The 19,238-nt window shown below is 52.3% G+C and overlaps 3 protein-coding genes across 3 annotated transcripts; 2 read left to right on the top strand and 1 right to left on the bottom strand.

Moving 5' to 3' along the window:
* Positions 1 to 2,853: 2,853 nt before the first annotated feature.
* CHCHD2 (coiled-coil-helix-coiled-coil-helix domain containing 2) lies at positions 2,854 to 5,383 on the top strand. The gene is made up of 4 exons (XM_030472888.1): positions 2,854 to 3,120; positions 3,563 to 3,794; positions 4,387 to 4,552; positions 5,061 to 5,383. Exons 1-4 carry the CDS (start codon positions 3,071 to 3,073, stop codon positions 5,069 to 5,071), a joined length of 459 nt encoding a protein of 152 aa, XP_030328748.1. The 5' UTR covers positions 2,854 to 3,070; the 3' UTR covers positions 5,072 to 5,383.
* An 887-nt stretch (positions 5,384 to 6,270) lies between these two features.
* PHKG1 (phosphorylase kinase catalytic subunit gamma 1) lies at positions 6,271 to 13,385 on the top strand. The gene is made up of 10 exons (XM_030472798.1): positions 6,271 to 6,557; positions 8,428 to 8,561; positions 8,848 to 9,023; positions 9,354 to 9,408; positions 10,015 to 10,080; positions 10,243 to 10,406; positions 11,068 to 11,158; positions 12,093 to 12,246; positions 12,332 to 12,457; positions 13,078 to 13,385. Exons 2-10 carry the CDS (start codon positions 8,479 to 8,481, stop codon positions 13,327 to 13,329), a joined length of 1,167 nt encoding a protein of 388 aa, XP_030328658.1. The 5' UTR covers positions 6,271 to 6,557; positions 8,428 to 8,478; the 3' UTR covers positions 13,330 to 13,385.
* Positions 13,386 to 13,799: 414 nt separating this feature from the next.
* Positions 13,800 to 19,054, bottom strand: SUMF2 (sulfatase modifying factor 2). The gene is made up of 9 exons (XM_030472982.1): positions 18,961 to 19,054; positions 18,477 to 18,633; positions 17,105 to 17,219; positions 16,502 to 16,546; positions 16,148 to 16,298; positions 15,611 to 15,666; positions 15,134 to 15,218; positions 14,481 to 14,646; positions 13,800 to 14,399 (listed from the first exon to the last, which is right to left on the bottom strand). The coding sequence occupies exons 1-9, from the start codon at positions 19,007 to 19,009 to the stop codon at positions 14,294 to 14,296; spliced, it is 930 nt and encodes a 309-aa protein (XP_030328842.1). The 5' UTR covers positions 19,010 to 19,054; the 3' UTR covers positions 13,800 to 14,293.
* Between the last annotated feature and the right edge of the window lie 184 nt (positions 19,055 to 19,238).

Genomic DNA, 19,238 nt, shown 5'->3' with positions numbered 1-19,238 from the left:
GGAACCTTGCTGAGGGCCTGTTATGTTCCCAAAGTTTACCAGGATACTTTCTGGGACATGGAATTTGGGCAAGCAACATAAAAAACACATTAAGAGTTTGGTTTTCTTAGCGCACATCACAGCCTCGTGCTCTGCCTGGCTCTGGAGCAGCTGCTGATGGATTCTCCCAAGCCTCATCTTTGGAAGAACATGCTTCATCCTTGAGCAAAAAGATTTCACCATCTGTTTCACAGACCTAGGATCACATTGGTATCACACCTTTAAATATAGCCAGCAGACCCATGAGTCAATAGCGCTACTTGGAATTAGACGGATACAACCAACAGCAATCGGGCTGGGTCTTCTTTCCTTCATATGTCCCTATCAGCGCTAGCATCAACACCTGTCTGGCTGTAGTTTAAGAACCAGTGAGTATCTCTGGCCTACCAACACAAAAGTGGATGGAAACAATGGATCTTTGCTTGCTGCAACCCCCATCACACTGTTATGGTTTTATTTTGGGGTGGCTGCTTGCCCTCCATCCCTTCCCCATTTCCATAGTATTGCTCAGGGATCAGCAGATCCCAGAGCAAGTTCAGAACCAAAGCTCTGGTCCTTTTCCCAAGGAAGGCAGGAGGAAACACAATGGCAGCATTCACATCACCCGTCACGCCATCCCTGCATGCATTGTTCTCCCAAACAAAACGCATTCAAAAAGAGACGGCTGCAAAATGACTTCAAGTCACAAGAATCCCTCTGCCAGCAAAAAAGAGAAAATGAAAACTATTAATTAAAAAGAGTTGAGAAAACCATTCATTAAGAAATGAGTTGTTTGAACTCTAGCTAATGTATAAACTAAATTAAAAACCTGCTCTCTAAGCTAGCCGTGCTCTCTTCTCTATGCGTGCAAGCCAAGGAGGGGGACAACGGGAAGGAGCAGAGACGACCGAGATTGAAGGGGGCAACCAAAAAATCAACAGATGTACTAAAGCAGCAGGAAAATACATCACCCTATCTCAAATGTTTATGGCTTGGCCCTTAAATAAGATGAGGTCTAGTCATACAATCATAGAATGGTTTGGGTTGGAAAGGACCTTAAGATCATCCAGTTCCAACCCCCTGCCATGGGCAGGGACACCTCGTACTAAACCGTGTAGCCCAAGGCTCTGTCCAACCTGGCCTTGAACACTGCCAGGGATGGGGTATTTACCACTTCTTTTCCTTTCTGGACACCAACCGGACACCATGGGATGTCTGGAAGCGTTGCTCAGGCTGGATGGAGGAGCTGGGCTGAGCTCTGCACTGCTGGGCTCCAAGTGGCTCTGCTTCACTCCAGGAGCTATCCATGGGCATCCCAGGCCAGCCGCAGGAGAGAAAGTGCCAGGTCTGAAGTGAATTACTTACTGGAGTGCAAAGCTCATAGCTCCTCAGGGCACCTGACCAAACCCCAAACCCAGAGCTGCCAAGGGAGCAGCCAGGATGAAGAGAGGCCAAGAGCAAAAGAACCAGAGTGAGGATGAATGCAGAGACGAGCTCCTGTAGCAGCAACAGCAGCTGGAACTCAGGTGGATGCCACTGTTCTGAACATCATATATTGTTTATATTTATCTCCTAATAATTTTGGCATTAACAGCAACTGCTTTTCTGTGCTTTCAGATTACTATTGCTATATAAACTCACAATAGTAATGCTTCATTCAACAGACAGTAGTTAAATCCCCTTACATACAAGAGGTTGAAATGGCTGGTCTTGCACAGCTCCCTTACAACTGAAGGAATGGTGAAAAAGAGATTTTTTATCACGATAATAGCTTTATAACCAAGTGACGATGTTGCAGTGTCATTTTGTGGATGAATGTGTGTATATGTGCTCTAAGGACAAGAAGAAAAATGCTTGATTATAATGGGAAACAGTTGTTCAAATGTCATCAAATCATACAACGGTTTGGGTTGAAAAGGACCGTAAGATCATCTAGTTCCAATCTATTGAGCCTAATTGGAGAGATTATTAACTAATTGGGTCTAATCCTGTATATGTTATCTGGGCTCTTTTCATTAATTTCAGTGGGGTTTAGATAATGAAAAAAACAAACTTGTGTGCAATATTAACTGGGTAAACAGGGGTCAGACTTTAGAACAATTTTACCTCTGGACTTAGGCAGTTCACTCTGCCTGGAATATATCTTAATTATATTCCAAGTTATATGACATAACTTGTGTCTTTCTCCTTATCCTTACTAAATAATTCATTCCTTTCTAAAGCTCTGCTGAGGCCCATAACTAACACCAGGTTCCAAACCCCACCATGTTTTGTCTAAAGAACACCACTTAAGCAGCGTTCAATTAACTCCATTTAAGTAAGTGCAGCGCTGTTCACTCTAGCGTACCAGCTCCGGATCTAGTGCCATGACCCAACTTCTATTTCCACGAGCTCCTTCCCAGTGTCCCGCGTGCTGCCCCGGGTTTCTCCATAGGGACCAATCCTCCACAGGCACATGTTTAGACTTAGTTTAACCATTTAGACACCGTTTAGACTTAGTTTAACCGTTCAGACACCGTTTAAATGCCGTTTAGACTTAGTTTAACTGTTCAGATGCCGCTTAGACTTAGTTTAACCGTTTAGACACCGTTTAGACACTGTTTATAGTTTAACCGTTTAGACACCGTTTAGACGCCACTTAGTTTAACCGTTTAGACGCCGTTTAGACTTAGTTTAGCCGTTTAGACACCGTTTAGACACCGTTTAGACTTATTTTAGCCGTTTAGACGCCGTTTAGACTTAGTTTAACCGTTTAGACACCGTTTAGACACCGTTTAGACTTATTTTAGCCGTTTAGACGCCGTTTAAACGCCGTTTTACCCGTCACTTCCACAGCACCACCCACCACCATCGCTCCCCCACACCCCCGTTTCCCGCCATTCAGGGGTGAAGGGGGCGTGGCTCGATCAAGCCCCGCCTCCCTGCGCGGCGTTGCGGCGTGACGCAGGCGCGCACGGCCAGTGCCGAGTGACCTTCAGCGGCGGTTGGTCGTGGTTCGGACCCGCTCCGATCTTCAGCGCTCCTCAGCCCTCACCTCGCCTCCGCCGCCGCCATGCCGAGGGGCGGCCGCAGCCGCACGTCCCGCGTGGCGCCCCCCGCCAGGTGAGGGCCACTGGGCCCCTTCCCTCCTCACCCACCCCGTGTGGGCCGCGGGCGGCGAAGGCCTCTCCGCCATGGCGGGGTTGGGCGGCGCGCCGGGGTGGGGGTAACGGGCATGGCGGGGAGCGGGGCCCGGCTGCTCGGAGCGCGGTTGGGCGCTGTGCGGGCGTGGGTGTCGGTCTCCTCAGCGCCGGGGCGTTAAGGCCCGATTTCATCAGCTCCTTTCGGGTTGTATGGCGCAGCACAGCGCTTTGGGTGAGCGGATGCTGCTGGGCTTCGAAAAGGCCAAAAAGAAGCCCCGAAAGCCTGACCTTGATGTGCATAGATCACTCGCCAGGACGCTGAGTTCTTGCCATCAGCGTGCAGAGGGTGACAAGGAGGAGCTTGTGGCTCTACGCGTTGTGTTCGGAACGATGAGCTGAGGTTTCTCTTCATGTTCTTGCAGTCGGGCGCCACAAATGAGAGCTCCAGCACCGGCGCCTGTCCCAGCGGCGGCGCCGGCCTCTGCTGTGGCGGCTCCTGCGCCGAAGCAGCCCGGTCTGATGGCACAGATGGCTACAACTGCTGCTGGAGTGGCCGTAGGCTCTGCTGTTGGCCATACCATAGGTCATGCGCTGACGGGAGGATTTGGTGGAGGAAGCAGCTCTGAAGCTGCGAGGCCTGATATTACTTACCAGGTAAGAGAAAGCACAACTGGACACCAGCTAATGAGGTGCACTTAGCTTGGCAGAGCAGTTACACATAGGCTCAGGTAATCGCTGTAGATCTAAAGACCACACAAGTAGCTTGTCATAGAGACTCAACTCTCCAAGGTGGCTACCACAATCACCCTGTCCTAAAAGTAGCTCAGAGGGATGCCTGGGTGATAATGTGCTTGTGGCAGGGTATTAGAGTTGTTTTCTACTGTAGGATTCTGATTCAGGCAGGACTTCCATGTTCCAGATCTGATGATGGCAAGATCTAATGTGAGATCTTTTTGTGCTGCTTAAACATTAAGATAATGCTGTTACCTTACCCAGATGCTACCCACAGTTACCCAAGTGTACCTAAAGTTACCCAAGTGTTTGTAACTTAGAAAACTGTTCAGAATGTGTCATGGCACTGCTGGAAGCCTATTTTGTCCTTCAGCCCATTACCTGTTTTCCATTGAAAAAGCAACAAAGCATTTTGACTGAAATGCAGGGAAGAAACCCACAGCAGCATCAGGGTGGTTTGGCTTCACAGGCTGGAGCTGTCGAAGGGTGCTTATGGAGGTGTCTGCCGTTTCAGGAGCCGCAGGCAGCTCAGCCTGCCTACCAGCAGCAGCAGCAGCAGCAGCAGTTTGCTCCTTGCCAGTATGAAATGAAGCAATTCCTGGAGTGTGCCCAGAACCAGACTGACCTCAAGCTGTGCGAGGGCTTCAGTGAGGTGCTGAAGCAGTGCAGGTTTGCTAACGGTAAGTCGGCAGCGCTCCAGGCAACCTCTGAATGAGTTGATCAGTCAAATGAATGTGGGAATAATGTCTTGGGTTTTTCAGTCCATCCAGGAAAGAATGGGGATGCAGAGAGCACATGTACGCTGGAGTCAGTTACAGCAAGCTGCTGCCCTGTTTGGCTTCCTGTTTTGGTCCTGTACATGTAGCTGGAGGTGCTGGGGTGCGGGGAGGATGAATTTCCAAAGCTTTTGTGCAGGGACCGAAGCTGTAGATTTGGGAGAGTGGTGGCAGCACACTTGGAGGGTCAGCACAGAATTGCTGGTGTGTGGCTAGTGCCGGGTTGCACCCCAGACAAACCACCCTGACCTGGGTGGGAGAAAGGAGGCTGCTGCTGCTGCCTGCAGCTCAGCAAATAGATGAGGGAGGGGGAACACCCTGACATAGATCTCCTTTCTAGCAAGGAAAACCACCTGCCATTCAGGGATCCAAACCTTACTGCCATTAACTGTGCCAACTCCTTACCTTTCAGGCTTAGCCTAAGCCTTCAGAACCAGGCTGCTGAAGACCATCTTGGAAGAATTGACCTGTGAATGGAGAAGAAGCTTCGATAATAAAGCCTAAAGTTGATATCTTCTTAGTTCATATATTCACACTCTTGTTCTCCTTGTGGCTTGATTCCTGCCATAGCCTCTACAGATGTGCTACAACTTACAGCCGCCAATTAATTTAGCACAAAATGGAAGAGTGAATAAAGTGGAATGAGCTAACTTGTGTTTACTGGTTTGCTGATGGTTGTGTTGAATGTAAGTGACATGGTGTATAAATAAACTTCTCTCTCTGCTCTGATGTGAAGGCTTGAATGCCACAGGCAACTTCTGCTGATTAAAATGTGCAGTGACAAGGGAGATGCTGTCTGTTCTGCATGTGGTGGGTCCTGTCACACTTCTCAAAACAAGCTCTATGTTCAGATTCAAGAGGTTCTGAGGAATCCCTTCCCTCCCCTTGGATGGGATCTCTGGCAGGCCATTACCTGAGCAAGCCTATACGCTGCCATGCAGCTGTGTGCTGCAAGGTAACATCATCCATGAGAGCCACAGTTCCCGATGACACAGACTGAGGTTTTCTCTTCCTCCACCTTGTGACAGGAGCCTGACACACGGTGGGGTGGTCCAGCCTTGTCCTTGCACCTCACATAGGCAAGAGACGAAGCTGCTGCAGGAAGAGAACAACTCATCTCCATATAAACAGTATTGACTGACGCAGAGTGCGAACCCTCCTTTTCCCATCAGAGGGAGCAGCCAGCTCATGCCCTGCTGAACCCGCTGCAACCTGCGGAGTAAACACTCTCCTGCGCCTCAGCTGGGTTGGAAGCTGCACGGAGGAGGGACAACCGTGAGGGAAGAGGTGCCCTCACGGGGGAGTGCGGTGGGAATGACCTTGCCAGTTCCTGCTAAAAATACTTAAACAGCGTGGCCTGTTTTTCCCGAACTGCTCCTAAGAGCCTTCCTCCATCTCTGATCTGCCGTTCCTGGAAGTGAAAGGAGAAAAATCAGTATTAGGAAGGGAGATAACGGACAAAAATACCTTCCCTGGTGCCAGGAGCAGCTTCCCTTCTGCAGGTCGAGCTCCCATCCCGGCTGCTCGGTGTTCACTGTCCTGGGGAAAAGAAATAAGGGAAGGGGAAAGGAAGGAGCGCCCGCGGCGGAGAGCCGGGAGGAGGCACCCGGACACGCAGGGGCCGGGCGAGCCGAGGCCCCTCCGGCACGGCCGAGGAGCGGCTCGGAGGCGGCTCAAAGCGTGGTTTAGCCCCAGGTCGGGCCGAGGCGGGCGCGGGGGGGAGCTCCAACCGCGGCACCGCCGCTGAGCCCCGGTCCCGGTGCGGGGGTCGGTCCCCGCACCCCCCCCCGCCGGGCCGCGCTGTATTTTTGGCTCGGCGGCGGCTCCTCGTCCCGCCCCGGCCGCTGCCCTTCGCCCGCCCCCGGGACGGGGCGCTCCGCGGCGGCGGACCCGGACTGGCCGCGGCGAGGTGAGCGGAGCGGCTGCGGGGCGGGAGGGTCCGCGGTGGGCGCCCCGGGGAGGTTGATCTCGGCGTTATCTTAAGCGCTGTTTTCGCCCGTATTTGCTCAGCTCCGGCCGGTTCCGGGGCCGGGTGCTGGGGGGGAAATGAAGGGATCTGAGGGGAGCACTCTCGTTCCGGCCTAAAACCTGCCTTTAGTTCCAGCTTTCCAGCGTGATTTCAATGAATATTTGCATGTAATTGACTATTTACCGAGGCAAAGACGTGAATCCACAGCAGCGGGCCGGGCATGGCCAGCGCCGCCTCCATTAGCCTTCCTCCATCTCTGCCTTAAGACAGAAACCTCTCTGTCCCCCCCAACCTCCTTTTTCCCCCCCTTTGCGCTCCGATGGAGCTCGCACAGCTCTGATAATGGAACTGGCTTATCCTGGTAGCGCCCCGGACCAGCTGCTCTTATAATAGCAGGATATTATAAACGAACTCCTGGCTCTTTCCTCCCATAAGGCAGCACCTGCAGATGCTCCCCAGCCTCCAGCCCTTCCCCAAACACCAACCCCAGGACTTGGATTTTTCAGCTTCAAAAACAATCAAAGTTGATGTTTTTCCCCCACCTCGGAGGTATTTTCTTCTCCCTGCTCCTGCCTCTCAGTTAGTTTCAGCCCTGATTGCTTGGGCATTGCTCACAGTGTTCCCAACAGCTAAAACGTTATTAGGTCAAACTCAGGGTTGTTTAGAAATGCTCCAGCCTGTGTTAGACATCCCTCATAGCATCAGTCCTTACAACTGGGTCAGGGCATTGATAAGAAGATTTAAACTCACTTAGATAAGGTGCAAACCTGCCTGGCTCCATCCTGGCAGAGCTTTTTCCCCCTCGGAGAGGAGGGCAAAGGAAAACCTGCAGTATTGTGGCTCTTTGCCCTCCTGCTGTCACCCCAAGGGGACAGTTTTGCTGCCCAAGCTTAGCAGAGCTGCTTTCCACACATGCTGCTTGGTCTCCACGTGCGTTTGTGGAGCAGCCGGACCTGGACAATTGGGATTTCAGCAATGCTGGGCACAGGAAGAAGCTGTTCCCAGGGCTTAAAGGGAAATGCCAGTGAAAACTAGGGATCGGCATGACTGGTTTTTCCCCCTCCTCTGTCAAAATCCTGTCTTGCCACTCCTTTTCCAGGAAAAGGGAGCGGGACAGGAGCCTATCGGGAGCTCTGGAGGCTGCTGGCAGCTGTACATGCGAGGAAGCTCGCTCAGCCTCTGTCCTCAGCCCAGCTCGGCCCCGGCTGACCCCGCAGCGCTGTGTGTCCCCAGGCACCCTGTCCCCAACACGCACCTCAACCCACCCAGCTCCCCACGCTGCTTCACCGCCCCTCGCCCCCCGTTTCCCCTCCTTAGTCCTTTTCCCTTCACTTTAAACACCGTTTTTAACCCTTGTTCTCAACCAACCCATTCCTGACAACTTTGTTGTCTTGTAAATAACCAGGCCCTGCTGTGCCCCCATTGCCTTGCGCCTCTGTGAGCTGAAGGTGCAGCTCAGCCACTGCCTCCCCTGCCAGTGCTCTCCCTGTGCACACCCCAATTGCTTTCCCAGGTGGAGGAACCAGGAGGAGTGTGGCAAAGCCCTTGGCACATGGTAGGAGCTGGAGGATGATGCCCTGTGAGCTAGGTGCGGATGCTCTACAGGAAGGGATGGGGTTTTGAGGTGCTGCAGCGCTTCCCAAAGCCTTGGTCCCAGCCAGGCTGCTTCTGTCCCCCGTGGGATCTCCCTTTTGTCTGTGGTCCAGGATCTTCCTCGTCCTTCCTCCTCAATCTTTTCTCCTCCAGAAGGGATCAATGGGCCTTGCCCTACATGCAATGAGTGCCTGTCCTTGCTCTTTTCTCCTTGCAGCCCCTTTCCACCAGCAGCCAAGCCCAGAGTGCCACTGGATAGAAGCCAGAGATGACCAAGGAAGAAGATCTACCAGACTGGAACTCATCCAAGGAGTTCTATGAAAAATATGAGCCGAAGGAGGTTTTGGGCAGGTAAAGCTTGGGTTTTTGGCAAACTGTGTTTCCGTGTACTCCAGTATCGGAACAGCATCCCCTGGGAATCCGATATGAACAGGGCCCGTAGCAGCATGGGGTTAAAAATAGCATGAAGCAGCATTTTCCATCAGCTCAAAATCTTCCATCCCAAGAGAGGGAAACAGGGTGAGACCCTCTTGTGCATGAAAACACCAACCAGCCCCGGGTGCCAAAGGCACGGCTGCGGAGCCGGGCTGGATGGGGGGCAATGGAAACCCCCATTGGTGTGTGTTGTCCCTGGCAGGGGGGTGAGCAGCGTGGTCCGTCGGTGCATTCACAAAACCACCCGGCAGGAGTATGCTGTGAAGATTATCGACATCACAGCGGGTAACATATCCCCCAAGGAGGTGCAGGAGCTGCGAGAGGCCACCACCAAAGAGATCGACATCCTCCGGAAGGTCTCGGGCCACCCCAACGTCAGTAAGTCAGGCTCCGAGCATCAGCGCAAGGGGGGTCTGCCCCATTTATTGTTTGAGGTGTCCCCAGGAAGGGTTTTGGGGTGAGCTCCCTGGAGGGTCAGATCTCTGATGGTCCTAACACGATGCAGGGCACCCGCTCAGAGCATCGTTTGCTCTGCCCCTGCACACAGACCAGCATTGCCCACGCTGCCCAGGTTGTCTCCCCACCAAAATACTGGTGAAGATCAACTCCTCATTAGTTTAATTAGCAATTAGATCACCAATTTTTAGTCCCTTAATGGACAGGAAGATGCTCTACACTGTGCTCACATCCTTCCGTGCTTTATTGCAGTCCAGCTGAAGGACAGCTATGAATCCAGCACCTTCTTCTTCTTGGTGTTTGACCTGTAAGTACCAGCTCGCCCATCACCCCAGCACCATCTCCCCAAGCCCGTTCCCACTCTGCAGACAGCCAACACTCGACCCAGCTTCTTATGGCCCAAACAGGGCAAAGCGGAGGGACAACCAGCTCTTGCTTAGGGTAGAAATGAGCCTCCATTGCTCCAAGTCAGCTTGTTGCAGCCTTGCTCCCAGCAGTGTTTCCCTTCTGTCAGCGGCTCAGCGCTGCTCAGGTTTCCCTGTAACCTTTGGTGGGAGCTGTTGGGCATCCCTGCGGGTTATTTATATGCTCAGTGGCACCAGGGTGTACGTGACACCACAACTCCTGATGCCAGGGCAGCGGGATGGACATCAGCGGAGGATAACAGCACTGGGAGAGCCCCATCCTTGTCCCATCCCAAACCTGCCCTCTCCAGCGACAACCTTTCCCCCTTCTGCCTGATATTTTGCAGCAATATAAAGGCATTTTTACCCCTTTTTTATTAAGAAGCCAGCTTGTCATGTTGTGCAGTGGGTGTCCTGGGCTACTAAGGGGCACCGACTCTCCCCAGGGGCCTGGGGCCAGTTTTCCATTGCAGCTCAGGCACTGCCTCCCTTTTCCCTCCCTCATGCAGGATGAGGAGAGGGGAGCTCTTCGACTACCTCACTGAGAAAGTCACCTTGAGCGAGAAGGAGACGAGGTAAGGCCAGATACTGAAAATTACATTGCAAAAGCGGAGTGTGGGTGCAAAGGACCCATGAGCAAAACAGTTCCCCTGAGCTGTGTGATCCCTGTTCCCACCCCTGGGAGCATGGTGCTGGTGGGCATTCGGTCTAAGAGAGATGCTGTCACCCTTCCCCAGGAAGATCATGCGCGCGCTGCTGGAGGTGATAAGGTACCTCCACTCCATCAACATCGTCCACCGGGACCTGAAGCCGGAGAACATCCTCCTGGATGATGACATGAACATTAAGCTGACGGACTTTGGCTTCTCCTGCCAGCTGCAGGAGAATGAGAAGCTCAAAGGTAGGAGGATGGTGAAGTGGGGGCAATGCCCATGGCCACCACGATGCTGCAAGTCATAGAATCGTAGAATCAACTAGATTGGAAAAGATCCTTAAGATCATCAAATCCAACCTTTACCCCAGCACTGCCAAGGCCACCACTAAGTCAGTGTGGTCTCTCCAGCCCCACTATGCCCTTGGAGCCAGTCTTGCTGCCTTGGGTGCAGATTGGTGCCTCTTGGCTTAGGGTGCCCTCCTGCTCACACACGAGCATGGCTCTGCCTGCACGGCCTCCACACTCCTCGCCATGAAGAGGTTGCTGCCCATTAGGAAAACCATCCTGTTCTTTCCACTTCTTTTCCCCTCCAGTTAATCCTCATCACCCCATCCATTTACTGCCCAACATTAAGGTTTTTTCTCTCAACTCCCACTCTGCATAGAGCCACCTATCCAGCAATGTACATCCCCTCCCACTGGCATCCCCATTGCTCTCTTCACTCACTTTCTAGCTGCTATAATGCACCAAGAAAGGTCACCAGTGAGATGCACATGAGCCCCATCACTGGAAACATCCCAGCTGGGATCCAGGCCCCTGAGCAGCCGATGAGGAGCACCCATCCTGGATGGGGATGGCACAATCCCTCCCGGCTGGCTCAGGGGGATGCTCTGCCCTGTCCTCGCAGAGATCTGCGGCACTCCTGGCTACCTGGCCCCCGAGATCCTGCAGTGCTCCATGGACGATGAGCACCAAGGCTACGGGAAGGAGGTGGATATGTGAGTGAGACACCAGCCCCCCCGCCTCGCCCCTCGGGCTGCCCCCAGACCACACGTTGAGGGCACAGTGAGAGTGGGCAGATGGGCTCCCATTTGAGTGTCTGAAGGAGTTAAATGAGGCACCAAAAGACAACCTCAGGGGTTGCGAGGTGCTGTGCTGGTGACCAGGGGGCTCTGGCACAGAGCTGGGGGAGAAGCAGCCTGGGGTCAAGCCTGTGCCCCCGCTTTACCCCATCAGGGAGCGGGGAAAGCAGCACTTTGTGTTTGTAACAATGAACTCGGGCTGGGCTCCGAGACATGGGGCTTTTTAAATACACCCCGTATATAAGATCTGAACACAAGGCAGCCTCTGAGAGAGCAGCCAGAGCCCTGCAGGGACTTTGCCACCACCTCTGGTGGCTTCAGGCTCAGGTCTGCAGAGGTCTGCAGAGGTCAGAGCTGTAACCAACCACTTGAAACATTTCAGCCCCTTTTCAGCTTAAATACCTCCATTGACTCCTATACTAAGACACTTAACACACCACAGCCTGAGCTGAGACAGCTCCAGAGCATCCAGCCTTGCTGTACTACAGTGTCCCACTATATCCCACCCTCCTGCATCCTCTCCCTCCCCTATAAAACACAAGGAAGACAAATACCTCCAACCCCCAGCTTCCTCCTGCAGCATCCAGGGAACAGTTCCACATCAGCTCAAGAACCCCAAACCCCTCCCCAACAGCAGGGCAGCCCCTGCTCCTCATTATCCATCAGGGCTGACGAGCCCCAGCCTCTCATCACACACCAGGCAGGGCAGGCTCCTCCTGGTTTACCAGGGAGACAAAGCCACGTGTAGCCCAGTTGAGGGGAGCCCTTGAGCCACCTTTGGGGTGCGGATGCTGCTGGGTGCCCCATGGGTGTCACCTGGGGCTGGAGGGTCCGTGTGGGTTACCTGCAGGTGGAGCACCGGGGTGATCATGTACACCTTGCTGGCCGGCTCGCCTCCCTTCTGGCACCGCAAGCAGATGCTGATGCTGCGGATGATCATGAATGGGGACTACCAGTTTGGCTCCCCGGAGTGGGACGACCGCTCGGACACCGTCAAGGACCTGGTAGGTGCTTGGGGATGGGAAAACCTTGGTGTGGGGAAAACCTTGGTGGTGGGATACCTCAGATTGAGCCATTGTCCTCCTGCAGATCTCCCGGTTCCTGGTGGTGGACCCGCGGCAGCGGTACACGGCTGACGAGGCGCTCGCACATCCCTTCTTCCAGCAGTATGACATAGAGGAGGTCCGGCACTTCAGCCCCTTCCGCAAATTCAAGGTGAGGTTGGGAATGGGGTGTCTCAGCACCCCAAGTCCCAGAGCCAAGCGGTGGGATGGGTTTCCCAGCTGAGCTGGGGGAAACTGAGAGTCAGCAAGGCTGATGGACCTGCGCTTTGGCAGGATGCAGTGGTCTGGGAGGAGAGGCTTCTCCGAGCACTATTGTGCTTACTTTGTGGTACTTCCTAAGGGCTTTTTCACAGAAGGGAATTAAATAAGAAAAGGGAAAAACCTGCCTCCCGCCCCCATAGGATTCTATGAAGAAAGAAAAAGATCACTTCTAAGGGGGAATCAATGAGGCTGACATCACAGGGGTGCATCAAATGATGCAGAAGCTGATAAAAGAGAGGAATCCTTTTCCTTCCCTACAGCCAGTCGTTAGGGCAGTGCTAAGGCACTCAGAAGGGCACATTTAGGTGACACATTTAGGGCTGACCTGTAGTTTTGCCATTAAGAGCATGCTTGGAAAAAGCTCATTCCACACACATAGGACCTGTGCCAGGAGCCAGGCTCCCTCCTGACTCCTCCACATGGATAGCAGCAACATGGGATGTGCTGGGGCCAATCTGGTCCTGCTGTAGAAGTGGCCTTGAACCCCAGCCTGTTCCCGCTGTGCTGCAGGTGATCTGCCTGACCGTCCTGGCATCAGTCCGCATCTACTATCAGTACCGGCTGGTCAAGTCGGTCACCAGGGAGCTGGTGGTGCGGGACCCGTACGCCCTGAAGCCCGTCCGCAAGCTGATCGACGCCTGCGCCTTCAGGACCTACCGGCACTGGGTGAAGAAGGGGGAGGCGCAGAACAGAGCTGCCCTCTTCGAGAACACCTGCAAGGCCATTCTGCTGACCCTGGCGGCCGAGGAGGGGCTGTTCTGATCACACTGTGTGAGCCATGAGCTCGCTCACAATGAATAAAATCTTTGAAAGCCAAATGGTGATTGGTTTTGGTTTTTCTCGCTGGCCCCAAGTCAGGTGCAAATTCAAACCCAGGAGATGCTGTGATTTGCCCCTGGGGTCTGTGTGTCCCCAGGGATGGGTTTGGAGGAGCTGCTCTAACAGAACTGTAACCAGCCACAGCTCCCAATGGGGAAGGCTCAGCCCTGGGCATAGCCCGGCACTGGAGTGGGACCCTTCTGGGGCAGTTGCAGGTAGAGGAGGGATGAGCAGTGCCCAGAGCACTGTCCTCACCCACTCATGTGCTCAGGGCTCCTGGTCCCATCAGGTTCAGTGGCAGAGCTTGTGCGCAGCCAGTTTCCCTTGTCCTGGTTATAACGTGGGAGAGGTGGGTCACTGGTCTGTCCTATCCATGCACTTAGAAATGAGCACAGACATTGTTTTGCTGCTGCTCAAGGGTCAATAAAGGTGCCTTGTTCTATTTCTGGGAAGGCTTCGCAGATGGTACAAAGCTGGGAATTCCCGAGATGGGGACTGATGTGTCAGTCCCCCTTCCAGGGATGTGCCCCCATTGCTTTACCCCATCAGCAGCCCCTCAGGACAGCCCCATGCCCAGGCAGGGCTGCGGGTGTTTGCTCACTCCAGCTGGGGCTGCAGGTCAGAGCAGACCCTGGTCCTGCACACATGCACCCCTCTGCTCGCTTAGAACAGACACCAAGAGGAGAGCTATAATATCTACCACACCAAAAGGACATTACAGACAAAGCACCCGGCCTGCCATTCCCAATCCCTGCTGGTGCCCAGGCATCCCAGTGTGGAAAGCAGTTTTAGCTGAAAGTATTTAATGTTTTAAACTGTCTGGGGTTTAACAAGAGTGACTGCTGGGGGTTACTGTTCATCTCCACAGGAGAAAATGCCTTCAGGTCTTCCTGAGTGACTGACCTCCTCAGAGCTCAGGTTTGGTCCAGCTTTTCTTGGCCACAATAGGCGGAACATCGGCAGCGCATCGGAAGCTGAGGTTGTCTGAGGCTGAGTCTGGTGTGTTCCCCATTCTCACAGGCAAAAAGAAGAGACCCAAAATGAGGGATCCTTCCTAGTGAACACTTCCATCCTGGGGCATTGCCCAGACCTACCTGGTGGTAACATGAGCTTTATGATTTGCAGACCCATCGGCGGTGTCAATCCAGGAGGCACCTCTCAGGACCCGCATGTTCTGAGCGCGCTGCCTTGATGCCAGCCCTGGGGTCAGGTACTCGGATGCAGTCCACTCCCAGGTGTTCCCCAGCAGGTCGTAGAGCCCTGAGACATGGATGGGTTTGAATTGTGAGAGCACATGTGCACGGGCTGCAAAAGCCCTCTGGTGTATGGAAGCAGCATTCGAAGCATTGCTGCAAGAGCATAGGTTAATGGTGAGACTGGGAACCAGCAGCTCTTAACTGTATTTCAAACTGGCCCCAGGTTACATCTAGACCTTTTATGTGTCCCATCTGTGTGAGGACATGGCATCTGCTGCCCTCAAAACAATGTGCTCGTGATTTTCAGGTAAATCACACTGAAGTGCAAAATAACTGACTTGTAGTTAGAAGCAGGGGATGATTTGGTGCATGTCATCCAGCCTCAGTGAGAACCATCACTGCTTTTGCTGGGCTTAGTTACTCTATCAAGATGCTGACATGATCCTGCGTCATGCCATAAACTCTGCCGCAACCACAGGATTTTGTAATTAAGAGTTAATTTAGGAAGCAGATGCCACCCCCAAACCAGGGCGGGGATGCCTGTTCCGTACCATAGTTGTTCTGAGGAGGGAACGCTGTCACCGGTGAGATGCCGTGATAACCATCTTCAGCCGTGTCGACCCTTGGGAAATCTCCCTGTGGGAAGAGAGATCATTCCAAAGATCCCCACTCTTCACAGCACTGTGTTACACTTAAATCATGGAAGTAGCTCTCTGTTGCAAATTAACTGTGCAGCATTTCTGGCTGAGAGCGATCACCCATCTCAGGTTCTCCCAAGACAACCCCCTTTTCAGACAAATTCATGTATGAATTTTTGGAAGCACTGGAATCCTGGTTTTCCAGGGAAGCTGGGCTGAGCCTGCCCCCTCTAAGGGTATTTTGGATAACCCACCAGGAGCTGAATTACGGTACCCTGCATTGCTTCCCAGGACCATGCAGCCACTTTAGGCAGCCACACACAGTCTGGTCAAGTTAAACACCACCCTCAGATGAGCTCTGCGTAGATGGGATGATTTTAAAGCTCTTACCTGCCACAGATTTGTACGATTTGGCTGAAACTTGTTTCCCCATGGATACATCCTTTCTGCCAAAGAGGAAGAGACACCCGTTACCCCTGTGTCATGCCAACATGTCTATCTGCCTATTTTTAACCAGGCTTTCATGTCCATCCTTTCCTGCTCAGCTTGGGACATGGAGAAGGGTTTTATTGATGGGACTTGTCAGCGTAATCCCTACAGACAGTGCCAATGAGAGACTGGAATCAGCAATAGCTTCCCATTTACAAACCATCACTTGCACCAGGGAGTCCTGTGATCCCCTCAGCAATCCCAGCGGCTGCTTTGTGCCACTCTCAGTGTGTGGGGGCAGGTGGCTCTCTCTTTGCCCCATTCCTTTGTTTAGGAACATACATTAAGACCATATATAAGCCACTTATTCTTCCATAACAATTTGACTCCCAGGCCCCCCAGATTAACCTCTGAGAACATCCCCTGATGGAGGTTTGGATCTGACACAATGAACACTGCTCAATGCCTCAGTTTGGGAACAGAGCCAGTGGTACGTACGCTCCAGTCCTCCCCTGGCAGCAAATTCCCACTCCTCCTCTGCCAGGAGCCTCTTCCCTTTCCAGGCACAGTATGCTTGTGCATCATTCCAGCTCACATGCAGCACTGGGTAATCCAGCCTGTCCTTTATGCTAGAGCCAGGACCTGAGGGCTGGGAAGAATTGCATCAAACAGGTTTTAATTGATTTTATAATCTTTTCAATTAAAAAGGGAATAAAGGACAGACCAAGGCAGGGAACGTGCAGAAACAGAGATGCTATTTCTTCCCCGTTTTTGGTCAGTAAGGTTCAGCACACACTAACACATGCATGCTCCCAGCATGGAAAGGACTCACCACACCAGGTCTTTACTCACCTGTCGCCAAAATGCCTTCTCAATGGGCAGCCACCAAGGGGCAGACTGGGAAAAGAAATGATACCAGATGAAAGCTGAACTGGTGACCACCACCCCACGGTGTGGATGTTAAGAAGAGTGCTTGTTTTAGTCTGGAAATAGTTAAATGGTGCAGTTTGAGCTGGTAACAGGCATTTTGATCGTGCTTTCCAATAGAGGTGTCTGCTTTCAAAAGGGAAAATAGATGAAGAAGCCCATGCTGGTTACATTTTCTATTTCAAGGTTTGATTAATAAAGTACTTTGAAATGTTCTTTTCTCCCAGCTCACTGGAGCATCTCATGAGTCCAATCTGACAGTGTCTGGAGAGGATGTGAATAGAGGAACGCCATAAATCTACTCAGGCTCAACCCTGCTGTTAGTTTCAAAAGCAAAACAATCCAAAACTAAAGAAAAACCACTGAGAATGGCCAGGCTCTGCACCGAGAGGTAACTGCTGCTCAGTGGAAAAGCAATACCAGCAAAGGTCTCCCCTCCTGTGGTTTTATTCAACTTAAACCAGAGAGATCAGAAATACCACCTCCATCACCCTCACTGAAACTCATCCCCATGGGATTTAGGTTTACCTCCAGTTTTTGGGTGACCTTTTTCTTCAGCTCTTCAGATACGAAATCCTCAAAGACAAAGCTCCAGCCAAACACTTCTGCTTCTGTTTTGTACTTCTTTTCTCTAACAAACTCCCTGGCATAAACACAACACGCTCAGGTGTCTGGGGAAATGTTCTTCAAGAGTCACATCACCAAATACAGCCATCTGCACATGCAACAAGATCGGAGCAAGGCAAAACATACACATTGTACAGACACCCCATCACCAGAGCATTCTGGCTCCTCTCTGGCACAGCTCCAACCAGTCTGATACAGATTTAACAGACACAACAGCCCAATTGCATCTGATCACAGATCTGACAGGGGTTTTTGTTACCCGTGCAGGTAAACTCACCCTGCACTCTGCTTTTCCATAAAATATAACAATTTCATAGACCAAAAATCCCTTAAAGGCCACTAAACCTACAGCTGCTGTTAGTTAAACATCCTCACAATGCAAAAAAATATAGAATCATAGAATGGTTTGGGTTGGAAAAGACCTTAAGATCATCCAGTTCCAACTCCCCTGCCACGGGCAGGGACACCTCACACTAGGCCATGTCACCCAAGACTCCATCGAACCTTGAGCACTGTCAGGGATGGAGCATTTATCACTTCTCTGGGCAACCTGTGCCAGCATCTCATCACCCTGACAGTAAAGAGCTTCTCCCTTATATCTATCTAACCTGAACTTCCCCTGTTTATGTCACATGCTGCTGAATAATCTCACCCTGCTTCTGTCCCGTTTACTTCCTCACTGCCTAAGTTGCAGTAACTGCCATTACTTAGTGTTGCTGGGCAGTTACTAGTGCACGGAAGCATTGAGTCTTCTTAAGCCAGGCAAATAAAGGCATTTCCCCCAGTGCATTTATGAGTGCTCTGTACAAGGGCTCCTGTAAAATACATGGAGTGATCCGGTGTTTAAAAATGGAAATGGAACCTACAGGAACCTGAAATCTGAAGCAGTACGGCCCTGTACGTAAGAAAAACACACACAAAAGTGTGTTTGCAAGGGAAAAGGAAAAAGAAAAGGAAAAGAAAAAAGAAAAGGGAAAAGAAGAAGAAAAGGAGAAGAGAAGGAAAAGAAGAAGCAAAGGAGAAAAAAAGAGAGGGGAAAAGAGAGGGGGAAAGGAAGCATGTTTGTGAGCTACACTGGTAAGATGCTTCAGCTTGCACCTCTAGAGGTGATTTATTACTGACAAAGACGTCATTTTGTCCTTATGAAACTGGTGCAGCATCCCAGGGTTGGCTCTTGGACCTGGGAACCAGCCCCAGAAGACCCAGCACCCTCCAGGCTACCAGGACCCTATAAGCCACGCAGAGCCAAACCTCCCCAACCCTTCACCTTTACCTGAAATCCCTGTTTGTGACGGGGTATTTGTCGACAGCAAACGGCTTCACTGCCACCTCCCTGACAGGCCACTCTTCATTCCTCTTCTCCAGGGCGCTGGATCCCATCTGGAACTTCCCACCAGGCAGCTGCACCATGCCATCATCCTGTGCGAATGCTGAAAGGGAAGAAATTCAGGATGAGAACTTTCAGTTTTAAACACGACCACACAGGACAGCAAGAGTTATTTGCAGTAAAGTCACTTGATGTCCTGGGGGTTGGGTTATATACTATCTATATAACTATAGGGATATAGTTAGTGACTATGATTTATATTTGATAACAAGCTTTAAAACACTTTAAGTCGCATTTTCCGTGTGTCTCGGGGTGGGGAATGGCTCCAACCGGGTGCGATCAGCCCGGCAGCGCCTGTAAAGGAGCGGTGTGCTGCCCTGAGCACAACGGGAGGGTGCGGAGGAGCAGCGCAGCGGCCCCGTGGGCTCACCGCGCAGCGCACAGCCGCACGCCAGCAGCGCCAGCGCCGCCCCGGCCATGGCACCAGCCACCGACCGCGGCACCGCGACACGGAAGAGCTGCGGGAGGCGGGAAGAGCTTCCGGGACCTTCCGCACGGCGGGAGCCCCCGCGTGGTCCGGGATAGCGACCGCGTGGTCAGGCTTGAGAAGACGGCACTGACAGCACCGGGATTACACAGGAGAGCTGAAACCCCTCCTGGTAGTGCGGACACCAACACAAGCACCGTCACAGGCTAAAGGTGGGTGCT

Source organism: Strigops habroptila (genome assembly GCF_004027225.2).
Source record: "Strigops habroptila isolate Jane chromosome 13 unlocalized genomic scaffold, bStrHab1.2.pri S16, whole genome shotgun sequence".
NCBI classification, from domain to species: Eukaryota; Metazoa; Chordata; class Aves; order Psittaciformes; family Psittacidae; genus Strigops; species Strigops habroptila.
The sequence above is the reverse complement of the archived record's forward strand: the minus strand, read 5'-3'. Positions and strand labels throughout refer to the sequence as shown.